Source organism: Typha angustifolia, chromosome 11 (assembly GCF_048772165.1).
Source record: "Typha angustifolia cultivar Huaian chromosome 11, ASM4877216v1, whole genome shotgun sequence".
Classification (NCBI taxonomy): domain Eukaryota; kingdom Viridiplantae; phylum Streptophyta; class Magnoliopsida; order Poales; family Typhaceae; genus Typha; species Typha angustifolia.
Genome location: NC_133249.1, coordinates 3,407,004 through 3,426,423, shown reverse-complemented (window position 1 = coordinate 3,426,423; position 19,420 = coordinate 3,407,004). Strand labels below are relative to the sequence as shown.

At 38.0% G+C, this 19,420-nt stretch overlaps 4 protein-coding genes across 4 annotated transcripts; all 4 read right to left on the bottom strand.

The window, feature by feature from the left end:
- Positions 1-171: 171 nt before the first annotated feature.
- Positions 172-3,560, bottom strand: LOC140771099 (2-succinylbenzoate--CoA ligase, chloroplastic/peroxisomal). Its single transcript, XM_073112497.1, has 10 exons — positions 3,283-3,560; positions 3,062-3,134; positions 2,700-2,871; positions 2,504-2,602; positions 2,250-2,347; positions 1,849-2,042; positions 1,639-1,766; positions 847-1,250; positions 538-746; positions 172-457 (listed from the first exon to the last, which is right to left on the bottom strand). The coding sequence occupies exons 1-10, from the start codon at positions 3,477-3,479 to the stop codon at positions 331-333; spliced, it is 1,701 nt and encodes a 566-aa protein (XP_072968598.1). The 5' UTR covers positions 3,480-3,560; the 3' UTR covers positions 172-330.
- Positions 3,561-3,989: 429 nt separating this feature from the next.
- Positions 3,990-6,566, bottom strand: LOC140771260 (large ribosomal subunit protein uL10-like). The gene is made up of 5 exons (XM_073112723.1): positions 6,185-6,566; positions 5,300-5,368; positions 4,832-4,930; positions 4,360-4,752; positions 3,990-4,279 (listed from the first exon to the last, which is right to left on the bottom strand). Exons 1-5 carry the CDS (start codon positions 6,440-6,442, stop codon positions 4,133-4,135), a joined length of 966 nt encoding a protein of 321 aa, XP_072968824.1. The 5' UTR covers positions 6,443-6,566; the 3' UTR covers positions 3,990-4,132.
- A 398-nt stretch (positions 6,567-6,964) lies between these two features.
- Positions 6,965-14,303, bottom strand: LOC140771002 (uncharacterized). Its single transcript, XM_073112348.1, has 9 exons — positions 13,987-14,303; positions 13,108-13,176; positions 12,751-12,840; positions 11,267-11,309; positions 9,888-10,006; positions 9,337-9,432; positions 8,408-8,598; positions 8,174-8,243; positions 6,965-7,348 (listed from the first exon to the last, which is right to left on the bottom strand). The coding sequence occupies exons 1-9, from the start codon at positions 14,182-14,184 to the stop codon at positions 7,256-7,258; spliced, it is 969 nt and encodes a 322-aa protein (XP_072968449.1). The 5' UTR covers positions 14,185-14,303; the 3' UTR covers positions 6,965-7,255.
- Positions 14,304-15,052: 749 nt separating this feature from the next.
- Positions 15,053-19,394, bottom strand: LOC140770221 (BTB/POZ domain-containing protein At1g30440-like). The gene is made up of 4 exons (XM_073111286.1): positions 18,527-19,394; positions 17,742-17,811; positions 15,889-17,112; positions 15,053-15,803 (listed from the first exon to the last, which is right to left on the bottom strand). Exons 1-4 carry the CDS (start codon positions 18,583-18,585, stop codon positions 15,258-15,260), a joined length of 1,899 nt encoding a protein of 632 aa, XP_072967387.1. The 5' UTR covers positions 18,586-19,394; the 3' UTR covers positions 15,053-15,257.
- Positions 19,395-19,420: the final 26 nt, after the last annotated feature.

Below are 19,420 nucleotides of genomic sequence, written 5' to 3'. Positions count from 1 at the left end.
TATCTCGCCACTTGAGGAATTAAGATGAAAATGTTAAGCCTCATTAGGCAATGTAGCTTTCTAATATTTAAAAATTTGGATAGAATTGAAGATTATCATCTCGGATGCTAATTAATGGGATTGCCCTCATTATAAGATGGCAATCAGAAATTCATTTGCAAATATCTCAAATTTACAGATACCTTTCAAATTAAATCATTAAGCAAGCATTGGATGATAATGTCACACTTGAGTCTCCAAATAGGAGGCCCCATGAATATAATTCTTAATATTCTCTTTCCTGAAAAAAGAATCAGATGCTCCTATCTGAATGTCTAAATTATCCTCAAGTTACAAATAGCTATGCAGTTGCATGCAGGACATGGCTTCTTTTCTTACATCCTCTCTTCTGATTTTCCCTGTGGTAGTGACCGGAAACTCCTTCCTCCATATCATACAAGTCTTGGGTATCTTGAATCTGCCACGAATAATCCTGTGAGACGTTGAATCCTGTGGCTTTCAGAATACATTTCTCAAGGGGAGGAAAGAAGAGTATACCTGCTAAGGTTTCTCTGTCTGCAATAATTCCTGAGGATCTCAGCAGACAGTACTTTTTCATCTCCAAGGTGATTAAATTTAGTATCAAACCATTTCCAATCATCTTTAATTTTAACACAAGCGACTACTTTCTCCGCCAGACGGATGTCAGGAACACCGACTACCACAATTTTGGCGATCCCAGGGTGTCCATAGAGTACAGCCTCCACCTGAAGCAGTAAAAATGCTATGATCATATTTGTGAAGAGAAAAGTGAGAAAAGGAATTAAGTCAACATTTTAACAGTCCTCTGAATTCTAAGTTTCTTACCTCTTCAGGATATACAGTTTCTCCTCCGCTCTTGATTCTATCCTTTTCCCGTCCCATGAGCCATAGATCACCATTCTCACTGATCCAACCGATGTCGCCTGTGTCAAGCCAGCCATACTCAATAGAATCTAAGGCAATAGGCTTGGTAGTGTCCCAGTAACCAACCATTAGATGCAAGCCTCTAGTTAAGATTTTTCCGACCGATGGAAGAAAATGGTCATTGTGTGAACCACTTATTCTTAATTCAATGTGAGGTGCTGCTTTTCCGACGCATACACCCCCTTGCTGTTGGCAATGGAGCTCAGATTCAGCAACACATTTGTTTGGAAGAAGCTCTCCAGATTTTTCAACTCTTGGATTGCGGAGGGTCATGAAAGTCAGTGAAGAACATGCTTCTGTCATCCCTTTCAAGATTGATATTATGTCAGGAAGAGAGTTGTTGAACAGAAACCAGCAACGCAAGACAAGTTCTTAGTTCAGTAAATGTCCAATATCAGAGACTTTAGTTTGTAACATTGAAGTTTAATAAAGGGCAACACATTAAGATGACAAATAACATCGAATTGCAGAAAAAGAAAGAGAATGAAATGGCATCAATAACAGAAACTTTTAAATCAAATTTCTTGAGATCCAACAGTTGAAATAGGTAAAATTTTAGATGGTTGTAGTTTCATTCCACTTTCCAAGCAATTTAGAGGTTGATATAGGTTTCCTCTATATTTGCGCTAGCTGGAGACGAAGGGAAGATTATAAGTTAGATGTTCAGCACTAAAATGTATCAAACAGTCATACCATAAGCTGAAACAATCGCGGCATGAGGAAATAAGCAACTAGCGCCTTTGATGAGATCTTGTGAGAGGGTACCACCGCCATTAAGAATCTTGGTCACAGTTTCTCCACCATCTGATGTTTTCCCTTTCCTAATATCAGGGAAACCCAAAAGCTACAAGTAATTATCGACCTTGATGATTGTCATTTGTCTCTAATAAACTGCTAATTTACCTGCCATATGAAATCAGATCAGCCATCATTGCAGGGACAGTGATAAAAGATGTCACCTTGTGTCCTTCTATGGCTTCCAATGCCGATTTCGCATCAAACTTAGGTATCAAAACATGGCAACCTCCAGCCATTAGCATGGATATGCATGAAGATATCCCACCAATGTGGCACAAAGGAGCTGTATGCAGGTATACCTATAAAACCAAACTTACAAGTTATAAAATACAGAGCTCATACATTATTGAAGCAAGATTATTGGTGGAGGAGACCTCAACTGGCCTTTATCATTCTAATATAGGCCAACATGTAACCCAAATTACATAATTCTTAGCTTGCATATATAAGTTGACCAAAATTTCTTGTACATATAGGCATACAGTAGCAATATTTGGAAAGCGTACATCATCCTCACCATAACCAACAATGGCCATTTTTGCTAGGGATTGAACGATTAAAGATGTATGGCCTAGAGCTACACCCTTTGGTCGTCCCGTGGTTCCTAAATCCAAGAGCATAGAAATTATAAAGCCGAAACAATCTTTACAATGAAACTTTTGCATAAACTGTTCTGCAAACAGCATTAAGTGATTTGAATGGTTACAAGAAAAAGGAGAAGACAATCAATCAAATGATGGACTCCTGATATATTTATTACCTGATGTGAAGCATATCAGGGCAATTTCCTTTGGCGCCCATGTTGGTTCGCTTGTTATGGCGCCTTTTGAACTCCTTTTAATGGTATCCATGGTGAGAACTGAAATAAAATGATAAAAGTGAGAAGAGAAGGTAAACATGGTAAGTAGTTTACAGCAATCTAGTAGTATTTGCTACTGAGTGGTAGCACAACTTACAACTTCCAGTGCTACTGAGGCTAGGAGAACAGTCACCAACTAGAAGATAGAGGATGGAAGATGGCAAATTATTGCTATTTTTCAGCTCCATAGCCCATTGGCTGCAGCTCTCATCCACTGCTAACATTGCAGGTTGCACAAGCTCCATCGCTGATCTCGCTTCTTCAAAGTTCTACATGTCAAGAAGCAATTCTTTCGTCAATGCCTACGCAATATTCTTAAAGTAAAAGTAAGTTTCTACTCAAGCTTAGGTAAACTTATCGGCCAAATTGATTTGTTTGATGAGTAATTGTTATTGCTATTTCCTTTGAAAACTTCCTAAAGTTCATTTGATTCCAAGAATTAGGAGAAGGTTGTCATACCCAGCGGTGATTGAGGGGAGCTACGATTGCACCTATGTATGTCACGGCAAGCAGCAGTTCTATGTACTGATCACTGCAAAACCAAAAATAAGTAAGTAAAGAAATAGAAGCCAAGATTAAAATTAAAAAAAAAAAGGAATTTTTTTTTTGCATATTACGAACTGCGACTCAGGAGAAAGGGTGTGTGTGACATGATGACAGTTCTGTCCTCGTTACGTTACCTGTTCAAGGCGGCGACGGCCACGACATCGCCCGCGCGGACGCCAGACTCCGCCAGGCCGGCGGCGAGCCGCCTAACTCCGTCGACGAACTCGCTGCCGGTACGGCGGCGCCGGCCGGAGATGATGAAAGTGGAGTCTCTCCAGAGGGAAAGTATCCGGCTGAGGCAGTGAGCTATGTGGCCTTGTCCACGAGCCATTTACGCTCTCTGTCACTCAGCCTCTCGTTCTAAGGTTAAGGTGAAAGATGCATCTTTTGTTGTCTTCGGAGCTTGAGGTTGAGGGAGAAAAAGGATGCTTAAATTATCGGGTGAGTCACGAAGGATGAATCACGTGGCGAAAGGTGATTTGTTGGATTGGTTCTTTTAGATTGGGTTGGGAATAAACTCTATTTTTGTTCTTTATAAGGTTGCGTACAGATTGTCAGATCCAATGCGGCTGTGAAATGAATAAGATAAAATATAAACTTTATCTCGATCCCTCCAATCAGCAGCACATGGTTTGAGAGAGAGAGAGAGAGAGTCGTCGGCAGTCTGATTAGTTCAAATAAACTGGATAATAAAATATTACAACATCCAAAGGAACTATATTAATCAACTAAGAAATGAAACCGATGTAAGATTAGCATCGAAGCACGGCAAACTCAAACACAGAAATATGCACATCTGAAACAAATCCTAAGAACTTAACAGTAACAGAGGAACACAAGATTAAAGGAGAGCAAAAATATCAGAATCTCAAGAGTAAATTTGATGACAAATAAGTCAACTTCTTTAACAATACCAACAAATTTTAGTCAAAAGATATAAAGATACTAGTAAAAGTTAACTCCTGATAATGAACGAATCCTAATCTAATCAAACAAGCTGAAGCCCATGTCATCATCTGATTCCTCAGCCGGTTCCTCTTTCTTCTCTTCCTCCTTGGCCGCAGCAGCCGGAGCAGCAGTTGCGGCAACACCAGCATCAACATGGGCCGCCACAGCAAACTTGCTCGGATCCTGCATTGCAATAATGACAGCGTTCAGAACCATCAAATTAAAACTACAGATGTGGTTAAGCAGTGTATAGAGAATCCTACCTTCAGATATTCCTTAACTTTCTCTGCTTGCGGGAAAGTATAGTCTGTGGCAATTGCGACTGCCAGAACATTCTTGTAAGCATTAATAAACATATGGGGAGCTGCTGCGAGAGTTGGGTACGAGAGGGCCAGCGCCAGGGAAGTGACCATAGAAAGACCAGTGGAGAACTTCTCAATTAAATCATCCTCAGTGAGGTCGAGCACCTCAGGACTGAAGACTGATCCATTGTCATAAACAGACTGGATGACGAGACCATAGGAAAATGGCCTGATGCCAAGCTTAGCAAGGAGAGCAGCCTCAGATGAGCCCACCTTCTCCCCTTTCTTGATCAGCTCAACAGGGGTGATGATTTCCACAGTACCCTTGTTAATCTTGGTTGGAATATTCAGGACCTATATATAATGGCAGTAGTCAAGAAACTGAAGAACTTCAGGAGAACTGTTAAAAAGTGAAACCTAGGCTTTAGCTAACCTGGAAAAAGGAAGTCTGCGAGGGGTCCAACCCTGTGTTGCCAGGAGGAACAACAACGTCTATAGGAGCAACAAGTCCTACACGGGCAGGAGCTCCAACCTTTCATAGAGAATATCAAAGAATCTATTAGCATACTAGAATTTATAGTACTAAGAAATAGCAATTGCAAGGGAAACATGCAGGTGAAATCAGATTGTGTAACAGGTGTTGTGGCCATCTATTGTTCATTGTCATAATTATCAAACAAATCTATAAAGTTCATGAGTCTGCATTATATTGATGGCCACATAATTTGGTTGTTTACCATTTTTGTATTCATTAGCTTATGTAAATTGACTCTAGAAGGGGAAAAAAACTATATACATAAGTACATTATTTCAACATATTAATTAGATTATAGTAGGGTGGCAGGTATATAGATTACAGTAATTAGATTATATATAAGTACATATGCACAAAGCCACCAACCTTATACTTGCCAACCTCCTCGCTAACCTCCTTCAAGTCGCCCTTGGTGAAAATTAATCCAACATTTCCCTACAGCGAGGAAAAAACTCTGATGACTAACAAAGTAACAAGACTAAAGACAAGACACACAAGCAATGCAACTAGCTTTTAATCCCATGTACAGTATTGCAACAAATTCCATTCTGAAAAATTAAACAATATCTAATAAGGCGCTGTGGTTATAGCAAGCCTTCTCATAAAAGCATCCAGGTATAGAAACACTCAGAAACTGATTCAAAAAATTTTGCAGGTCAATTGAACAATGTAGCCATAATCCCCAAGATGTTGCATAGACATATACATCAAAACTCTAGTTGCATATTAAAGATAGAATAAATATGCGCATATGGCAGCATAGTAAGATATGACAATATCAAACTAAAAGCAAAGGCAAATTCCAAACTGAAAATATGACATTTCCAACGAGGAAAAGAAAACCAATTCCCCAATAATAAATCCCGAAATAGACCAACTTCACACCAAACTGACAAACTTAAACGCCGAACAGTAAAACATTTCACTATTTGCATTAAACTACTATCATCCTAAGTCCTGACTCCTAACCGGTAAAGTATTAACAATGACGTCATGATCCAAAAACACGCAATACAAGATTTTTTAAAAAAAAACTGATTTTTACTATCAAATCTCATAGTCCAAGTGACCAATGACCTCGAAGTGGCATTCTATAGCAAAAAAATGACTTTTTGACCGACATGGCAATCCAACAATATGCTCCACAAAATTAAGATGGCATGTAAATGTACACATAAAATACCAAAAAAGAAAAAAAAAACTGACCAAAGGGAATCAAGAGAAAAGCAAAAATGATAAATCTAGCCATACCACAAGCAAGGGAAGGAGATTGAGGTAGTCCTTATTCCCACTCTTCTCTGCGTGGATCTTAATGCAGCGCCTGATAAGCGTATTCTTCCCCATGAGAACGATGGATTCGCCCCTGAGCCCCCTCCGAATGTTCTGGAGCTGGTTGGAGCCCACGTTGTCCGCCGCCGCGATGAGGACCTGGCTGTACTCGTCCAGGAGCTGGCATAGCTTCTTGTCGTACTGGATCTTCTTCTCCGCCTTCGATAGCTTCACCGTCATGGCTGTCAACCTAACCCAAAACAAAAGATTCGAGAGAGACGAGAGGACCAAGATGGAGCGAAAAGCTCAGATCAAGGTGGACGGGATTCGCGCCGTCTCTTTAACCTCCGAAAGCGTCTACGGGAACCCTAGAATCGGTTCCTTCTTATACCAAACTATGCACGTGCAAATCACCTGACCGTTCCGGATAAAGGGTAACACCGTCGACATACCACCCGACCCGCATCCGCGACCCAGTCCTATATTTTTCTCACTATATTATTACAAATAAAGCCCTCCTTTTCCATTATTTAAGAATTGAACCCCTACGTATGCTTAAAAACACGAAGCCAGAAATTTATTTTCCCCAAATGCTTCTGAAGCAACTAAGATTTCTTATCAGCAGAAAGCAAACACAAGCATAAGAAAATTTAGCTGTAAACTAAGCCAATTGTATCCTCCAAAGTTCAAGCAGATCAATTCATTGCAGGAGCTTAGTTGAGAGGAAAAAAAGAAGTCCAAAATTTAGCATTCGTTTCACAGTAAAAAGTAATTTCTTATTTCAAGCCAAATCCTATCTACAAGGCTCTAAAATATACAGAAGCAATGGCATGGCAAAATTTGCTCAGAGATGGCTTCATTTGTGATGACCATCATCTTAGATCTATGCGAACACCTGAGTTCCAAGAGTTACAAGGTTTACTGAGATTTATGAACACTCAACAGCGCTATGATACATTGCGAAAAATGAATAGATGAGATGCCAAGGAACATAGACAAGTGTATAAGTTGCCACTGCATACGATCATGCATCGCTGGTTCCCCGCGAAACAATTAAGTCCTCCCTGTCGATTGGCTTGGGGGAGCAGCAGCTATTCTCAAATGGTTCAGAAGTCGACGGAGCAATACAAAAATTGCAGGGTCCTCCTGCAACATGAATGAGAAAAGACCATGTTCAAAACTGAATGTTGTTTTAACTCTATATGTAGTATTTATAAAGTTACAAGACGATAAACCACCATAACAAGATATGTACAGTCATTATTAAGTGCCTCCAGAATGATAAAGCTGGCGAGACCTAACATATTGTGAATGTGGAGGAATATGATGCAATGCATTTGTCATTGGTTCAAGGAGAATAACAAACAATAAGAAGGAAAGTAGAGTGTTAGATTGAAACAATTTTCTCAAACAGAGGGAAAAGAAGTACAGAGAATGCAACATCATGAATGCTACTGGTAGTATAGTATTTTGTACATTAAGAAAGAAATCCCAAGCAGATCACAGTAACTGTTTCTGATAATTCTCAAAATGGCTATAGGCAAATTGAATAAAAATAACATGTAATTGATGAATCTATTTTATGGTTATAATCCCGGAGGACTTGACTAACAAAATTATCGGTTTTGATCAACCTTATCTATTCAAGCTTTTATCCTGTTTGAAGTAGGGTTTTTCACCCACTTAGTCAGGTAGGTCAATAAGCTAATGAGCCTGCACCTTACTGGTGGAAATCACTGAGCATTTAACAGATCATAAATGGGCACAAACATTTCCAAATTGGATGGAAGGAAGCGTCATGCAAATTAATTAGATGCCAGTCAGGCATCTGGAAATTAAAATCTGAAATTGTTTCTTGCCTTCGAAGATGTTTTTCGAAATTTTAAACAATGTCTGAGACAAAATTGTTAAGATAATCCGGCAATATGGTTCAGTTTAAGGACCAAGATCTATTTAAGAAATGACACTTACACGAAGGGAGTCATTAAAAGTTCCATCTTTTAGCATATCTGGAAGGTAAGCCTTCAGGATTTCGTTCGCTCTGCAGAGAAATAGGACCAAAGATATATCATGCAAGGATCAATTAATCAATAACATGCAAATGAACAGATCCCCATCACCCAGGTAATCACGGATGATTTTAAGATACTTCTTTTTCAAATGAATTTTATGGGCAAAGTACCTAATGAAGTATGCCGTTAGTACCTCGGATATTCTGACAGCCTTAAATAACAACTTATTGTATACTTCAGCAGCCTAGCACAGGGCTGTTCAGCAAGTGATGCAACAACTGAAGCAAGCACTTGACAAACACAAAGAAATCGGTCCGGTCTGGAACAAATATGCAGAAGCCCAACATCATCCAGTAGTATCTTTTGAAGAATAAAGACGGCGAGCTATACGGTAAATCAGGTCAGAGTGTATCTAAACCAAAAAAGGAAAAAATTTACACCTAAAACAAGCACTGCTATAGATCTAAGAACTCATGTGCTGAAGTACATCCATCGGATAGCTCATATTGACCCCAGAGTAAGTAATTAGACAAGCTATTGAGTGATTCTTGACTGCTCAAAATCACAAGAACTGGAACAACAATGAAACATCTCTTTTCATAAGAATCCTAGGACAATATTAAACTTGATGATAGATAGCATTTTAAGGATTACATTTAACTTGTGAATCAAACACAGCTCGTTGCAAACGAATAATCAGTCCAGACTGCAATTAAAAGGTCGTGCTGTTGGTATATTTTAGTGGTAATGATACTCGTATATTTCATCATTCACAAGTCCAATGAGCTGAGGTGCCATCATAAGTCTGTAGAGTGTAGACAATTGTATATCAATGTCCATACTACAACAAGAGTCATTTATAAACCTATAAGGTTTTCTTTTCCTTTTTTGATGGAAAAAGCTTTATGTGGGATCGAAAACGACTTTAAGCAATTTTTCACATTGAAAAACAGAAGAAAATATAGGCAAGTGACCAAGGACAAACAGTTCAAGAGAGTGAAAAACTTCTACCAGTTTCAAGTCCCACAAATAAATAACTGCTTGCTACTTGTTTTCACATAAACAATTCTAATTCTACAACAATAAAAGTTTCAGAAATGGCGAGAAAGTTTAATCACTCACTGTCTTTTTAATTTCTGTGCCATTGTTCATAGCACGTAGACATAATGGAATTATCTCACTATGCAGGAGAAAGGCAATAGCCTCAGAATCACGAACCTGCAGCAGAACAAAAATGGAACTATCTTATCAACTCTTTCATGCAAATTAAATTAAACAAAACCCACATATTTGTCGACAAATCTTTCCGACGATATCACTTCTACTCAAAATATAAAAGAGAGTAGGCAAGCTTGTTACAGAATCTGAAATGTTACCGAAGAAATACTAAAATAAAACATATGAGGATCTAAAGGAAACAAAACAAGAATTAAGTTTTAGACTATTATCCTCAGGCATGAATTTAAAATCTGGAGCAATATAGAAAAGTATCAAATTCTTTGATATATCAAGTCATGCTTTATTGTGTTTCGCATAAAGTATCACCAATTTTTGGTTCGATATTTTCAAGTATATATAAACAATAAGAAAGTATTGAAAGAATTCGATACAAAAAAAGTAACTTCTTACAGATGTTGGATTGCAATTAGTTGTGTTTTTCAAAAAAAAGTCACCTTCGCAAGGCCATTCACAAGGCCACCTATAACTCCCAAGCTGCTTATTCGTAAATTCTCGAAGGATGTTTCCTTACTAGTAGTATTAAGAAATGGGTACAAATACAAATGTATATGTGCTGCAAGAAGAAGAAAGAGAAGAATATTAATATAACTTGTATCATAGGAATGCCATAGGATATATTGAATATATAAACAAGTATTCATCATGACAATTGTTGTATTTATAAATGACAGACTCTGTATCAAACCTTCCCACTAGCAGTTTACAGCAAAAATATTACTAGTCTAGGGCCAGACAGAAGTTACTCATCAGAATTTTAAAAACTCAATAGATACATCACGCACTCCATATATATATATAAAGATACATTAGAATATTACAGAATTATGAGTACAGGATACACAAGTTCAATTATTTTGTATCTCACCGCTCCAGCATTATCTGAGAGTAGACATTATCAGCATAGACCCCTATGACATCAATAATTCCCCAAGATAGTACTTAGAATATTTGGTCTAGAGAACATAAAGGATAACCGACTCTTTCATTTATTTGGTCCAGAAACTACATATCAACAAGTCTCCTAAAGAGCTTCTCTTTATACTCTCCCCCTTGTTTGCATTGACTTACCCAGTTCAACAGCATTTCTTTATATAATGCCACGAAAGCCAAGGTAATAGATTCTCATCAAGTTATGGTGGACACGACCGCATATGAGACTATGTCTTCTTTCCTGACTTGCTTTACCTATACCTGAGCCTTCAGGGCCTGGAGACTTTCCAATAATTGGTCCTAGGAAATTGCAAGGTGTATTACTGTATTGTAGTTTTCTAGTCCCCTACATACATGTAGAGAAATCAGCACAGTACAAGAATGGCAAATATTGGTCAGTGCTTACCAGGATGAAGTGGAAGGCCAATGCAAGAATTAATGATAACTGAAACATGACTAGACTTTTCAAAAGGCATGTGGAGAAACATAACTGGAATACCTAACCAGGGGGATATGACGGTTCAAAGGGACAAACATAGAGCTGGGTATACATGAACTAATAAGAACAAAAGTGGTATCAGAAATCTCAGTGAATTTCTCCGCTAACATAAAGCATGATGCAATCGGATAGATATAGCACAAAAGTATTGGCTTATGAATCCAGTGTTACTAAAGGCAACAACATACAAAAAGCTAACTAGGAAAATTCTTCCATTTGAAGAATTATGCAATTATAGGAATGGAAAAAAATCTACATATTAGACATCATGCCCTTGTGTAAAATCAAATTGGAATACACAGCGGCAATATCAGGTGTACAAAACTTGAAACACCTCTCCTGAAGGTCTGAAACAATAAAACTCAATTTAATTTCTTAACGCACCCATGAGGAAAGAGATTCTTGTCACAGGATGAGAAGCTACAGACTGCAGAAAGAGGAAAAGGCAAATGTATGAGCTCTAGATGAATAGAAATAAGAAGTCCTAGTAGCCAAATTGATAACTCCCATATTAAATCCATTAATTAAATCAACCGTGTTTATGGTCTAACAAAAGAATTAATATGAGCAACCAAATTAAATTTACTCAAAATTTACTATGACATCAGTGGAACAACAGATAATATTCACTGGTACATACATAGAGAGGTAGAGCAGGCATTATCCCACTGTTTCATTTGAGCCTAACAAATACTGTTCTCCATGCGAGCACATCATGAAAAAATAAGGAACTTTAATAATAAGATCTCTTTCATATAATAAAAGCCACTAGCAATCACCAGCAATAAGAACCATATGTTCACTTCCAGCAAATAACTCTAGAAAAAGTAACATTTTTCACCGTCCTTCAGAAAGTGAAAGAATAACATAAAATTAGTACTGATCACGTATTTCAAAAAAGAGTACTCAAAACAATTCTTCTTCTACTTTGACTAGAAAGCATTCCGAGTTAAGACTGCTTAAGAACCTCATTGAAACGCTCCTTGTCCTACAGCAACAGTTATCTTTTGCCCCAAATACTAAATTGAAGTATACAGATTTGAGGTCCAAATTTTGGAGCCAAAAAACTCACCAAGAAATTTGGCTTCAGTTGAATACTCAGACTAGTCCAGTTCAGGTGAGAATTAATGAATTATTTTCTGGTTAGACTTGGTCCAGATTCAAGTGCTACCAGTCCAAAATGCAACCCAGAGAATTAGCTGTTTTTACTAGATAAACATGCAGATTCATACTTCCAATCAGTGCCAGATGAAAATATGTTCGTCACTTTTCAGAGTATCCTAAGGAGTTGTATGTTACCTAAAGTTGTGGTTGCCTTTGTCACCATACTACAAAGTTGTCTATTTCCAAATTATCTGATTTCATTATTTCATATACTAATCAAGTCCAAGTTGGTTCAATCTCTCTTTCTTTAGCATTATTCACATTTGCAATTTCTAGCATGATTTAATTTGTCGAGCTCCTTTCCTTCAGCTTCCACATAGGTATATGCAAGATAAGTAACAAGAAGGGAGGAATTGGAGAAGGTAAAAATATGATTACAAGGACATTTGAAGGACTAAAAGGATCATTATCATAATATCCCAAAAAAATCCTGAAATTTCCAGTCATATAAACTTGAATACACTACGTCCACATGCACTTAAAGAACTTCAAATTGCAAAAGCACTTCCATCATAAAAGAATCTTCAAGTTACGAAAGCAGAAGGGCACCGGAACATATAGAATAAGAAGTAGGAATCATTATATAATATATAGTAGGCTATTGTTGAAAGAATTTATTCAAAATTTTAAAACAACTCATATTGCATTACAAAATCAGATATTAGGACTTTAAAAAGAAAGCATACAGAAAGTGGGCAAGTAACCTGAAGAAGAGTAAGTGCATTGCAAACTCGAATAGATGCGTCAAGTGAGAGTTTAGGAGGTGAGAGATAAGGATATATTGAAACTATCTCCTGCAATATCCAATTGGAACGAGATGATAAAGAGCTATAAACAGATCAATGTAATCCAGCTTCAATATTATCGATTTTTTATTCACCTAACTAGGCATGCTATATGATATGGCTAATAAAATGGCCACCGTTCCTCTCCTTTATTTAATTACAATATTTGCACTCCTCTTTATTGTAGAAAGAAAACTAAGATTCTTTTTAAACTTTCTTTTCTGGTTAATATATGTCAGGACTGAAAATACACAGAATTTGGAGATGCTTACTAACCTGCAGGAGCACGGTAATAGAGCCAAAAGAGTTCCACAATAGTGGAGCATAAACACAATGATCTCTTCTCTGCAAGAAAAAGGATTGGTAAAATAGTTCCTGCTTAGTTTGATTGCTGTTACCCATAAAAAAGTCTAAACAAAGAAAAACTTATGTGACAAAGCATTGGTATGCGCATCGCTGAAATTAAGACACTATTTCCTAGATCATTCTGTCAGATTGCCAAAATGGACTACTTTAGAAATGCCAAAATGTAGGTTGAACCTAAAGAAGGCACTACCTATACAGCCCAAGAAAGGCACTTGATTTCAACTGTATGGTTCTATGCTATAAAATTAAAGTGGAAACAAAATTAAGATGCTTCTGTTGTTAACATCCAAAAAAACACTGGAAAATAAATCTCAAATTTCATACAATCAAACCTTGAATATCTTGCAAGTCAGTCATAAAAAATAGAACCAATTTTCCTCTTCTTTCATATTCTCACTTTCTTTGTCATTTCTTTTCTCTTTCTTTCTCTTCCCTCTCCTTTCTTGAGCATCCAAATGTCAGAGTTATTACTCATGCAATAGAGATTATGAGTCTACTCGAGAGGAAAAAACAATCTAAAGACTTAACAATATCCGAGTCCAATCACACGAATTCTAGTGTTCATCATTTCCTCCTCAAAATCAGATTCTTGAACTACGAATTCCTGAATTTAATTTGGAGTAAGATTAATGCCTGTCAGTTCTACGTATAAATCAGAACCCAGATTGAAGAAAGACAACTCACTTCTCCAACCAAACGTACCAAATCATGTCTAAAAGATTCTCAAAGATCCAACTGTTTCCCAACACAAGAATCACAGAAAGACAACAAAAGAAAGAAAGGACCCACCTTGGAAAGCTCGAGGACAGCATTCGCCCTCAAATCCCTCTTCAGGAGATTGAGCAGCAACGGCTCCACGGGGCCCAAGCCAGCCGGAAGAGAAGAAGAAGAAGAAGAAGAAGACGACGAAGGCGCGCCGCCACGTCCTCTTCCGGCGCCCCCAGTGAACGCGGGTTTGACAGCGGGGAAGCGCGGGAATTTGGCCATTATTGCAGAGCGGAATAAGATTATGAGTATTGGGTTGGTCGTGACTTTAAATCGTAGTTGGATCTGGAGGCGGGCGTTTGGTGTCCTCCCGAGAAACAGGACTACGTGGCGCTCCTCCACTGGTGCCATCTTTTAAAAGTTTCGGCGGCTAAAATTGGAAACGGCTACCTCTTTCCTCTTTCTTTCCACTTAGTTATAGTATTAGTATTTAGTAGTTTTTAACTCCTTAGTTTTAGAATAACAACTCTAAGCTCGTATACCTATTTAACCCTTATTGAAAGGATATATTTAGATACATATTTTTAATGTATTATCCTTTAAGTATAATTTATATAAATAATGTATTTTTAATTATATTTTGGTGTGTGTTTTGACAAAATTATAAACGTACTTGTTACATAATTTTTCCTATTAGGAATCGACCTAGATAAAATAGGTCTGAAAGTATAATTTAAAAAACATTAAATATTTTAAAACTGCTGTACCATAACTAAAGAGCTTTTTCTTACAAACTGGTCGAGTCATTTGCATAGATAAAAAGATTTAGTTTTGAAAACAATAAAATAGGTATGTGTGTGCAATTAATATATTTCTAGTATAAATTATGAACATTTTTATTATAAATAATATGTATTTAATATAAAAATAAATATATTTAGCTTCAGTTTCAAAAGCTCAGATAACTCAACTCAAAGGCTTCTTTCTAAATCTTGACAAAAGTGGAAGGCTTAATTCAACTCGACCAAAAAGTCCAACTCAAAACTAATGTCATGATCTCGACTGGTGTGGAAACTAACAGAGGGATAATTTGGTCAGGATGAAAGACTAATTCTCATATTTTAGTATCCTGAATGGCCAGTTAACTGCATTTGTCTCCACACTTGAAAAAACTTTGCTGCAAAAAGTGATCACATGCCTCACAAAGAAAGTTTGATCAGCAATGTCCTATTTCCACAATTAATGTAACATGATTCCTGACCTAATTTGAATTGTCCCAAGAAAAAAAGAGAAAAGAAAGAGAAACTGAAGCCACTGGTTATCCTAGATGCTGCTGATGTAAAAGAGGAAAGAGTTCATGCATCTATCGACAATTGCTTCTTGTGTTTCCTAGGTTTATCCTGCATCTTCTCGAGTTTCTCGATTGCAAATTTCCCACTGCTCACTGAACCCTCTTGTGCGCTGCAAATCTGTGGCTTTATACCGAACCCAAGTTTCCCGCGCACACCGCTCCATCCGCTCTTCTCCCGGCCCAAATTCTCGATCTCTTCTTTCATGCTTGAGCACTCCTTCTCGAGCTCAGCCACCCGCATCCTCATGCTATCCATGCTGACCTTCAAGACCTGGTTGTCCCTGACAGCTGATGCCCAGCCAGCACCCTCACCAGAGACCGGAAGCCCGCTTATAAGTGGCCTTGAATTATCGAGATTGTCAGACATAAAGAAGCATCCAGCAATAGAACTCCTCAGTTGAAGCTGCTCGAAGAAGAGGACCTGGACGACGACACGTAGAGGAAGCCTCTCATTCTGCGCAGCATGAGTGCAAGCCTCCAGAGAGAGTTTTTGGCAGTCCATTAGCCGGCAGAGCTCCTCCCTTTCTGACTCTGTGAGCCATGGATGTGCCTGAACATATAAGATGTAAAAATAGGTCAAACAGATCAGATTGAGTAGCTGTATGAACTTTGAATATATTTGAATAATCCATTACCTTCAAATAAATGTCAATGGCACGATAGAGTCCGTCATCCAATGGTCGGGCATAATCTGGTATAGCTGCAGCGAGAGAATGAAACTTGGGTAGCTTTAAGTTGACATCTGGTGCAACCTCAGCCAGATAACCATCAATTAGCTTGGAAACTGTAGTAATTGGTATCAGCGATGGGGAACCCAACAATTGTCCATCTTCAGCAAGACCAGGGGAGGCTCCTCCAGTTTCCTGATCGATAGCTAAGAAATGATCGAGAATCCTACGAACACAATCCACATCATAGAGTGTTTCAGTGGAGTCAGAGAAGTTGGGTATCAGTAGATCTTCCAATGTTGCTTGTTCTAATTGCATTCCTATCCTTCTCTCCAAGTTGGACAAGCAGGAGGAGCTAGCTTGCAGGATGATTGCAGTCCTAAGAAGACCAAATAAAAGCTTACATGGTGTCATCCCCTTCTGCAAAGGCAACAGCCTATCAATCTCCTCAAGGAGATGCTTCTGTTCGTCTTCGGAAGGCATCGCCAATAAAGTTGTGGATGCGAAACGATTGCTAATATTGCTCATGCTTTGACGCCTATTGAGCGCTGGCAGATGTCTTTTGGCATAGAAGTTAAGAGAGCCTACAATCATCTCTTGCTTGATGCCTCGAAATTCCATGATTGAAATCAACTTCTTATACAAAGGAAGGCTTAAAGCTGATACATCTTCGTACCACCAATCTGAATTACTATTTCTAGGTCTGGCTCCTGTGCTTATCCCATTCCACAGAACGCTCCCTCCAGGGCTCTGCCTAGGACCAGATTCCATCATGGGCCAACCAAACATATTGGGATCAGTACATGCTTTAATAGCTAAAGAGTCGATGCATCTCTTCACAATTTGCAATTCTTCAGCCTGAGGAAGAACATCATCACAAGTCTGAAGTGCTTTAATGGAATCTTTCCAGCTTCGCAGGACCACTTGGTTGAAGAAATTCTCAGTCAGAGATATCAAATTGCCCTCCGCGATCTCTTCAGTCATCTGAAGATATTCCGCAGCACAGCGTAGATAAACAACATTTGAGGAAGTCATTTCAAATTTTACACCATAGCAGAACTTGGCTGCTAATTCAAATGCTTTAGCTCCAGCAGGAACATCAGGAAGCTCTACAACACAACCTTCTTCCCCCTCATCAGATTTCTCTCTGATCAACTTTTCCAGAAGACCACTCTTGGATAACAAAGGAAACTACAGCAAGGAAGTAACATAATAAGGGGAATAGCTATCAGAGTAATTCAACATACAAGAAGCAAGAAAACAAAAAAAAAAAAACTCGACCAACTTCAAATATGCCAGGTGATCTCTTTATCATTTAAAGCATTTACTTTATTAATGGTTAATCTTCCATGATTGCTTACATTATCCTATAATAATTTTAAGAAAAAATTTGCATTTTGGTAATCAGCTGTCTTTAGTTATGAAACTGTGTTAGTGCCCAGTGAATGAATTTCGGACACATCTAACTATCTAAGAGTCTTTTAATGCATTACTGAAGTAGAGAAAAAAAAATACAGAGATAATAATGCATATTCTTTCTTTTTTTTCATTACTTACAAGTAGTTGTTTACGAACTAAAATTACACTTCCAAGATGAATAACTTCGGTTCTCACCATCTCATAAGGTAAAATATATGCACTATGGAATGTGCATGGTTTCACTGCAAGTAAGTTTGAACTTTGAAGACTGACCCAAGATTTGCAATCTCTCCATAACAAATAATGTGCAGAATCCAGGAAGCTTTAGTTTGTACTTTGTATATAGTCAACTTCAAGCTTAAGAATACTAATCAAAAAAAAAATTCTTGGTAGAAAACTACCTTGTGCAGATGAAATGACATTTCTCCAACCTCTACAGTAATATCGCTGGGAAGACCTGTTGTGCAGAACCTGCAAGAAGAGAATAAAATAAGTCAAGTATAGCAGTAACTAGGATTTCCTAAAGTTGGTGTAGTGAATTTCGCCTTGACTCATGGCATATAAGATACTAAGATGTATGAGCATTATACTGCAATAAAAATAGCAAACAGCCAATTGCTCATCTCTCACATGTGAACAGCATTGCAAGCTTATAATTGAATTAAAGTTAGAGCATGACAAAAGGGTCGCAAAAAGTTTCTAAGTCTGGAGGAACTTCTAGTAAAGTGACAAAATTAACTAGGCTCGATCACATTTGGCAATGATGTGTTGAGAGCCACCTGATCTTTTGCTCCAAGAGAGTATGTGCCCCGAGGAAAAAAAAAAAGAAATTCAGCCAGGAATGAGCTGACCTCTTAAGGAAAGGGAAAGCAAACAACAAAATTAACATAATGCGGACACTAAAATCATCAAGCCTTACAGCTCTGGTTTTCTTCTTAAATAGCATAAACATTGGTCTAAGAGTTTCGAATTCTTATCTATGCTGCTACAAGAACATGAATCAGAAGTACCAGTTTTTTAACTATTAAACATCAGTAGCCTAAATAACAAGAGAAGAACCATTTGAATAGGCTCAAAATGGAACCAACTTAAAGCCAAATTTAATGCAGAAAACTTAAAGATTTCAACAAAATGATAGCTCATTCAATATAAAAGCAAAAGCTGCAAGAAGAAGAACAAAGCATACCAAGCCCGCCCTTGTCGTTTGAACGATTCAGATTTTGATCCCAACTTCACACAGGCCATCTTCCTCAAAGAACAAAAGTCGAGGCAAATATCTCTTATAAATCCTCAAAAAGACAATCAACTGGATTCTCGTAAAATGTATACAATAGTGAGCCCTGGATTTAGAGCGTAGAATCTCCTAAAAGTCCAAACCCCCAAATTAGCAAATCTCTCTCAACGAAACACCAATTCCTCCTGGAATAAACAATCCCCAACTTATACCATACCCAACTACAATAGAAACTCTAGTCAAGGACCGACGGAGTAGAGATCTGCCTATGAACACCTTCAAACTCAAAATACTAGATCAAAAATCAGGTATATAAACTGTAAAAGCCACAAAAGACTAAACATTTATTAGAAAACACAGGCAGTCAGTCCTCCACCAAGCAATACCATCATCCAAATCAGCCTCAGAACATACCGGAATAATCAAAAATTCCCAACCAAAAACTCTCCCCAAAACCCAGCAAATACCCAAGGCGCCTCCTTTATCAGAAAAACAAAAAGAAAAGCAAGCACACCGAAAGCAAATTCCCTGACCAAGATCCCAACTTTTTACCAAAAACCCAACAAAAACATCGAAAAGCTCAAGCCCAGAGCCTCAGACCCAAGAAACAATCCCACCCCACCCCACCCCACCCAAACAGTCGAAGACGAAACGGAAGAATATAAGTACTATATAACCCTCGAACCGCCAGTTTCTATTCTGTCATCTTCCGTAATCCTTCCCCCTTCCCGTATTTTGGCTCTAGTAGAAAGACGACGGACGGAGAGCCACAAAAAGGAAAGAAAAAAATCCAGAGACGAAAGGACAAATGGAGAATAGAGAGCGAGGAGAAGAAGCCAAAGCCCA

What these genes read in the sequence shown, in the direction of transcription:
- LOC140771260 (XM_073112723.1), bottom strand. Translation starts at nt 6,442, where the DNA reads ATGACGGTGAAGCTATCGAAGGCGGAGAAGAAGATCCAGTACGACAAG. An exon ending in ATCTCCTTCCCTTGCTTGTG is followed by an intron (nt 5,369 to 6,184) that starts GTATGGCTAGAT and finishes TCCTCGCTGTAG; the next exon opens with GGAAATGTTGGATTAATTTT. An exon ending in AGGAGGTTGGCAAGTATAAG is followed by an intron (nt 4,931 to 5,299) that starts GTTGGTGGCTTT and finishes TCTCTATGAAAG; the next exon opens with GTTGGAGCTCCTGCCCGTGT.
- LOC140771002 (XM_073112348.1), bottom strand. Translation starts at nt 14,184, where the DNA reads ATGGCCAAATTCCCGCGCTTCCCCGCTGTCAAACCCGCGTTCACTGGG. An exon ending in ATGCACTTACTCTTCTTCAG is followed by an intron (nt 11,310 to 12,750) that starts GTTACTTGCCCA and finishes CTCTTTCTGCAG; the next exon opens with TCTGTAGCTTCTCATCCTGT. An exon ending in AAGAATCTCTTTCCTCATGG is followed by an intron (nt 10,007 to 11,266) that starts GTGCGTTAAGAA and finishes TTCTTCTTGCAG; the next exon opens with CACATATACATTTGTATTTG.
- LOC140771099 (XM_073112497.1), bottom strand. Translation starts at nt 3,479, where the DNA reads ATGGCTCGTGGACAAGGCCACATAGCTCACTGCCTCAGCCGGATACTT. An exon ending in CCTCAGTAGCACTGGAAGTT is followed by an intron (nt 2,603 to 2,699) that starts GTAAGTTGTGCT and finishes ATTTTATTTCAG; the next exon opens with TTCTCACCATGGATACCATT. An exon ending in GATCTGATTTCATATGGCAG is followed by an intron (nt 1,767 to 1,848) that starts GTAAATTAGCAG and finishes CCCTGATATTAG; the next exon opens with GAAAGGGAAAACATCAGATG.
- LOC140770221 (XM_073111286.1), bottom strand. Translation starts at nt 18,585, where the DNA reads ATGGCCTGTGTGAAGTTGGGATCAAAATCTGAATCGTTCAAACGACAA. An exon ending in AAACGACAAGGGCGGGCTTG is followed by an intron (nt 17,812 to 18,526) that starts GTATGCTTTGTT and finishes CTCTTCTTGCAG; the next exon opens with GTTCTGCACAACAGGTCTTC. An exon ending in CCATTGACATTTATTTGAAG is followed by an intron (nt 15,804 to 15,888) that starts GTAATGGATTAT and finishes TTATATGTTCAG; the next exon opens with GCACATCCATGGCTCACAGA.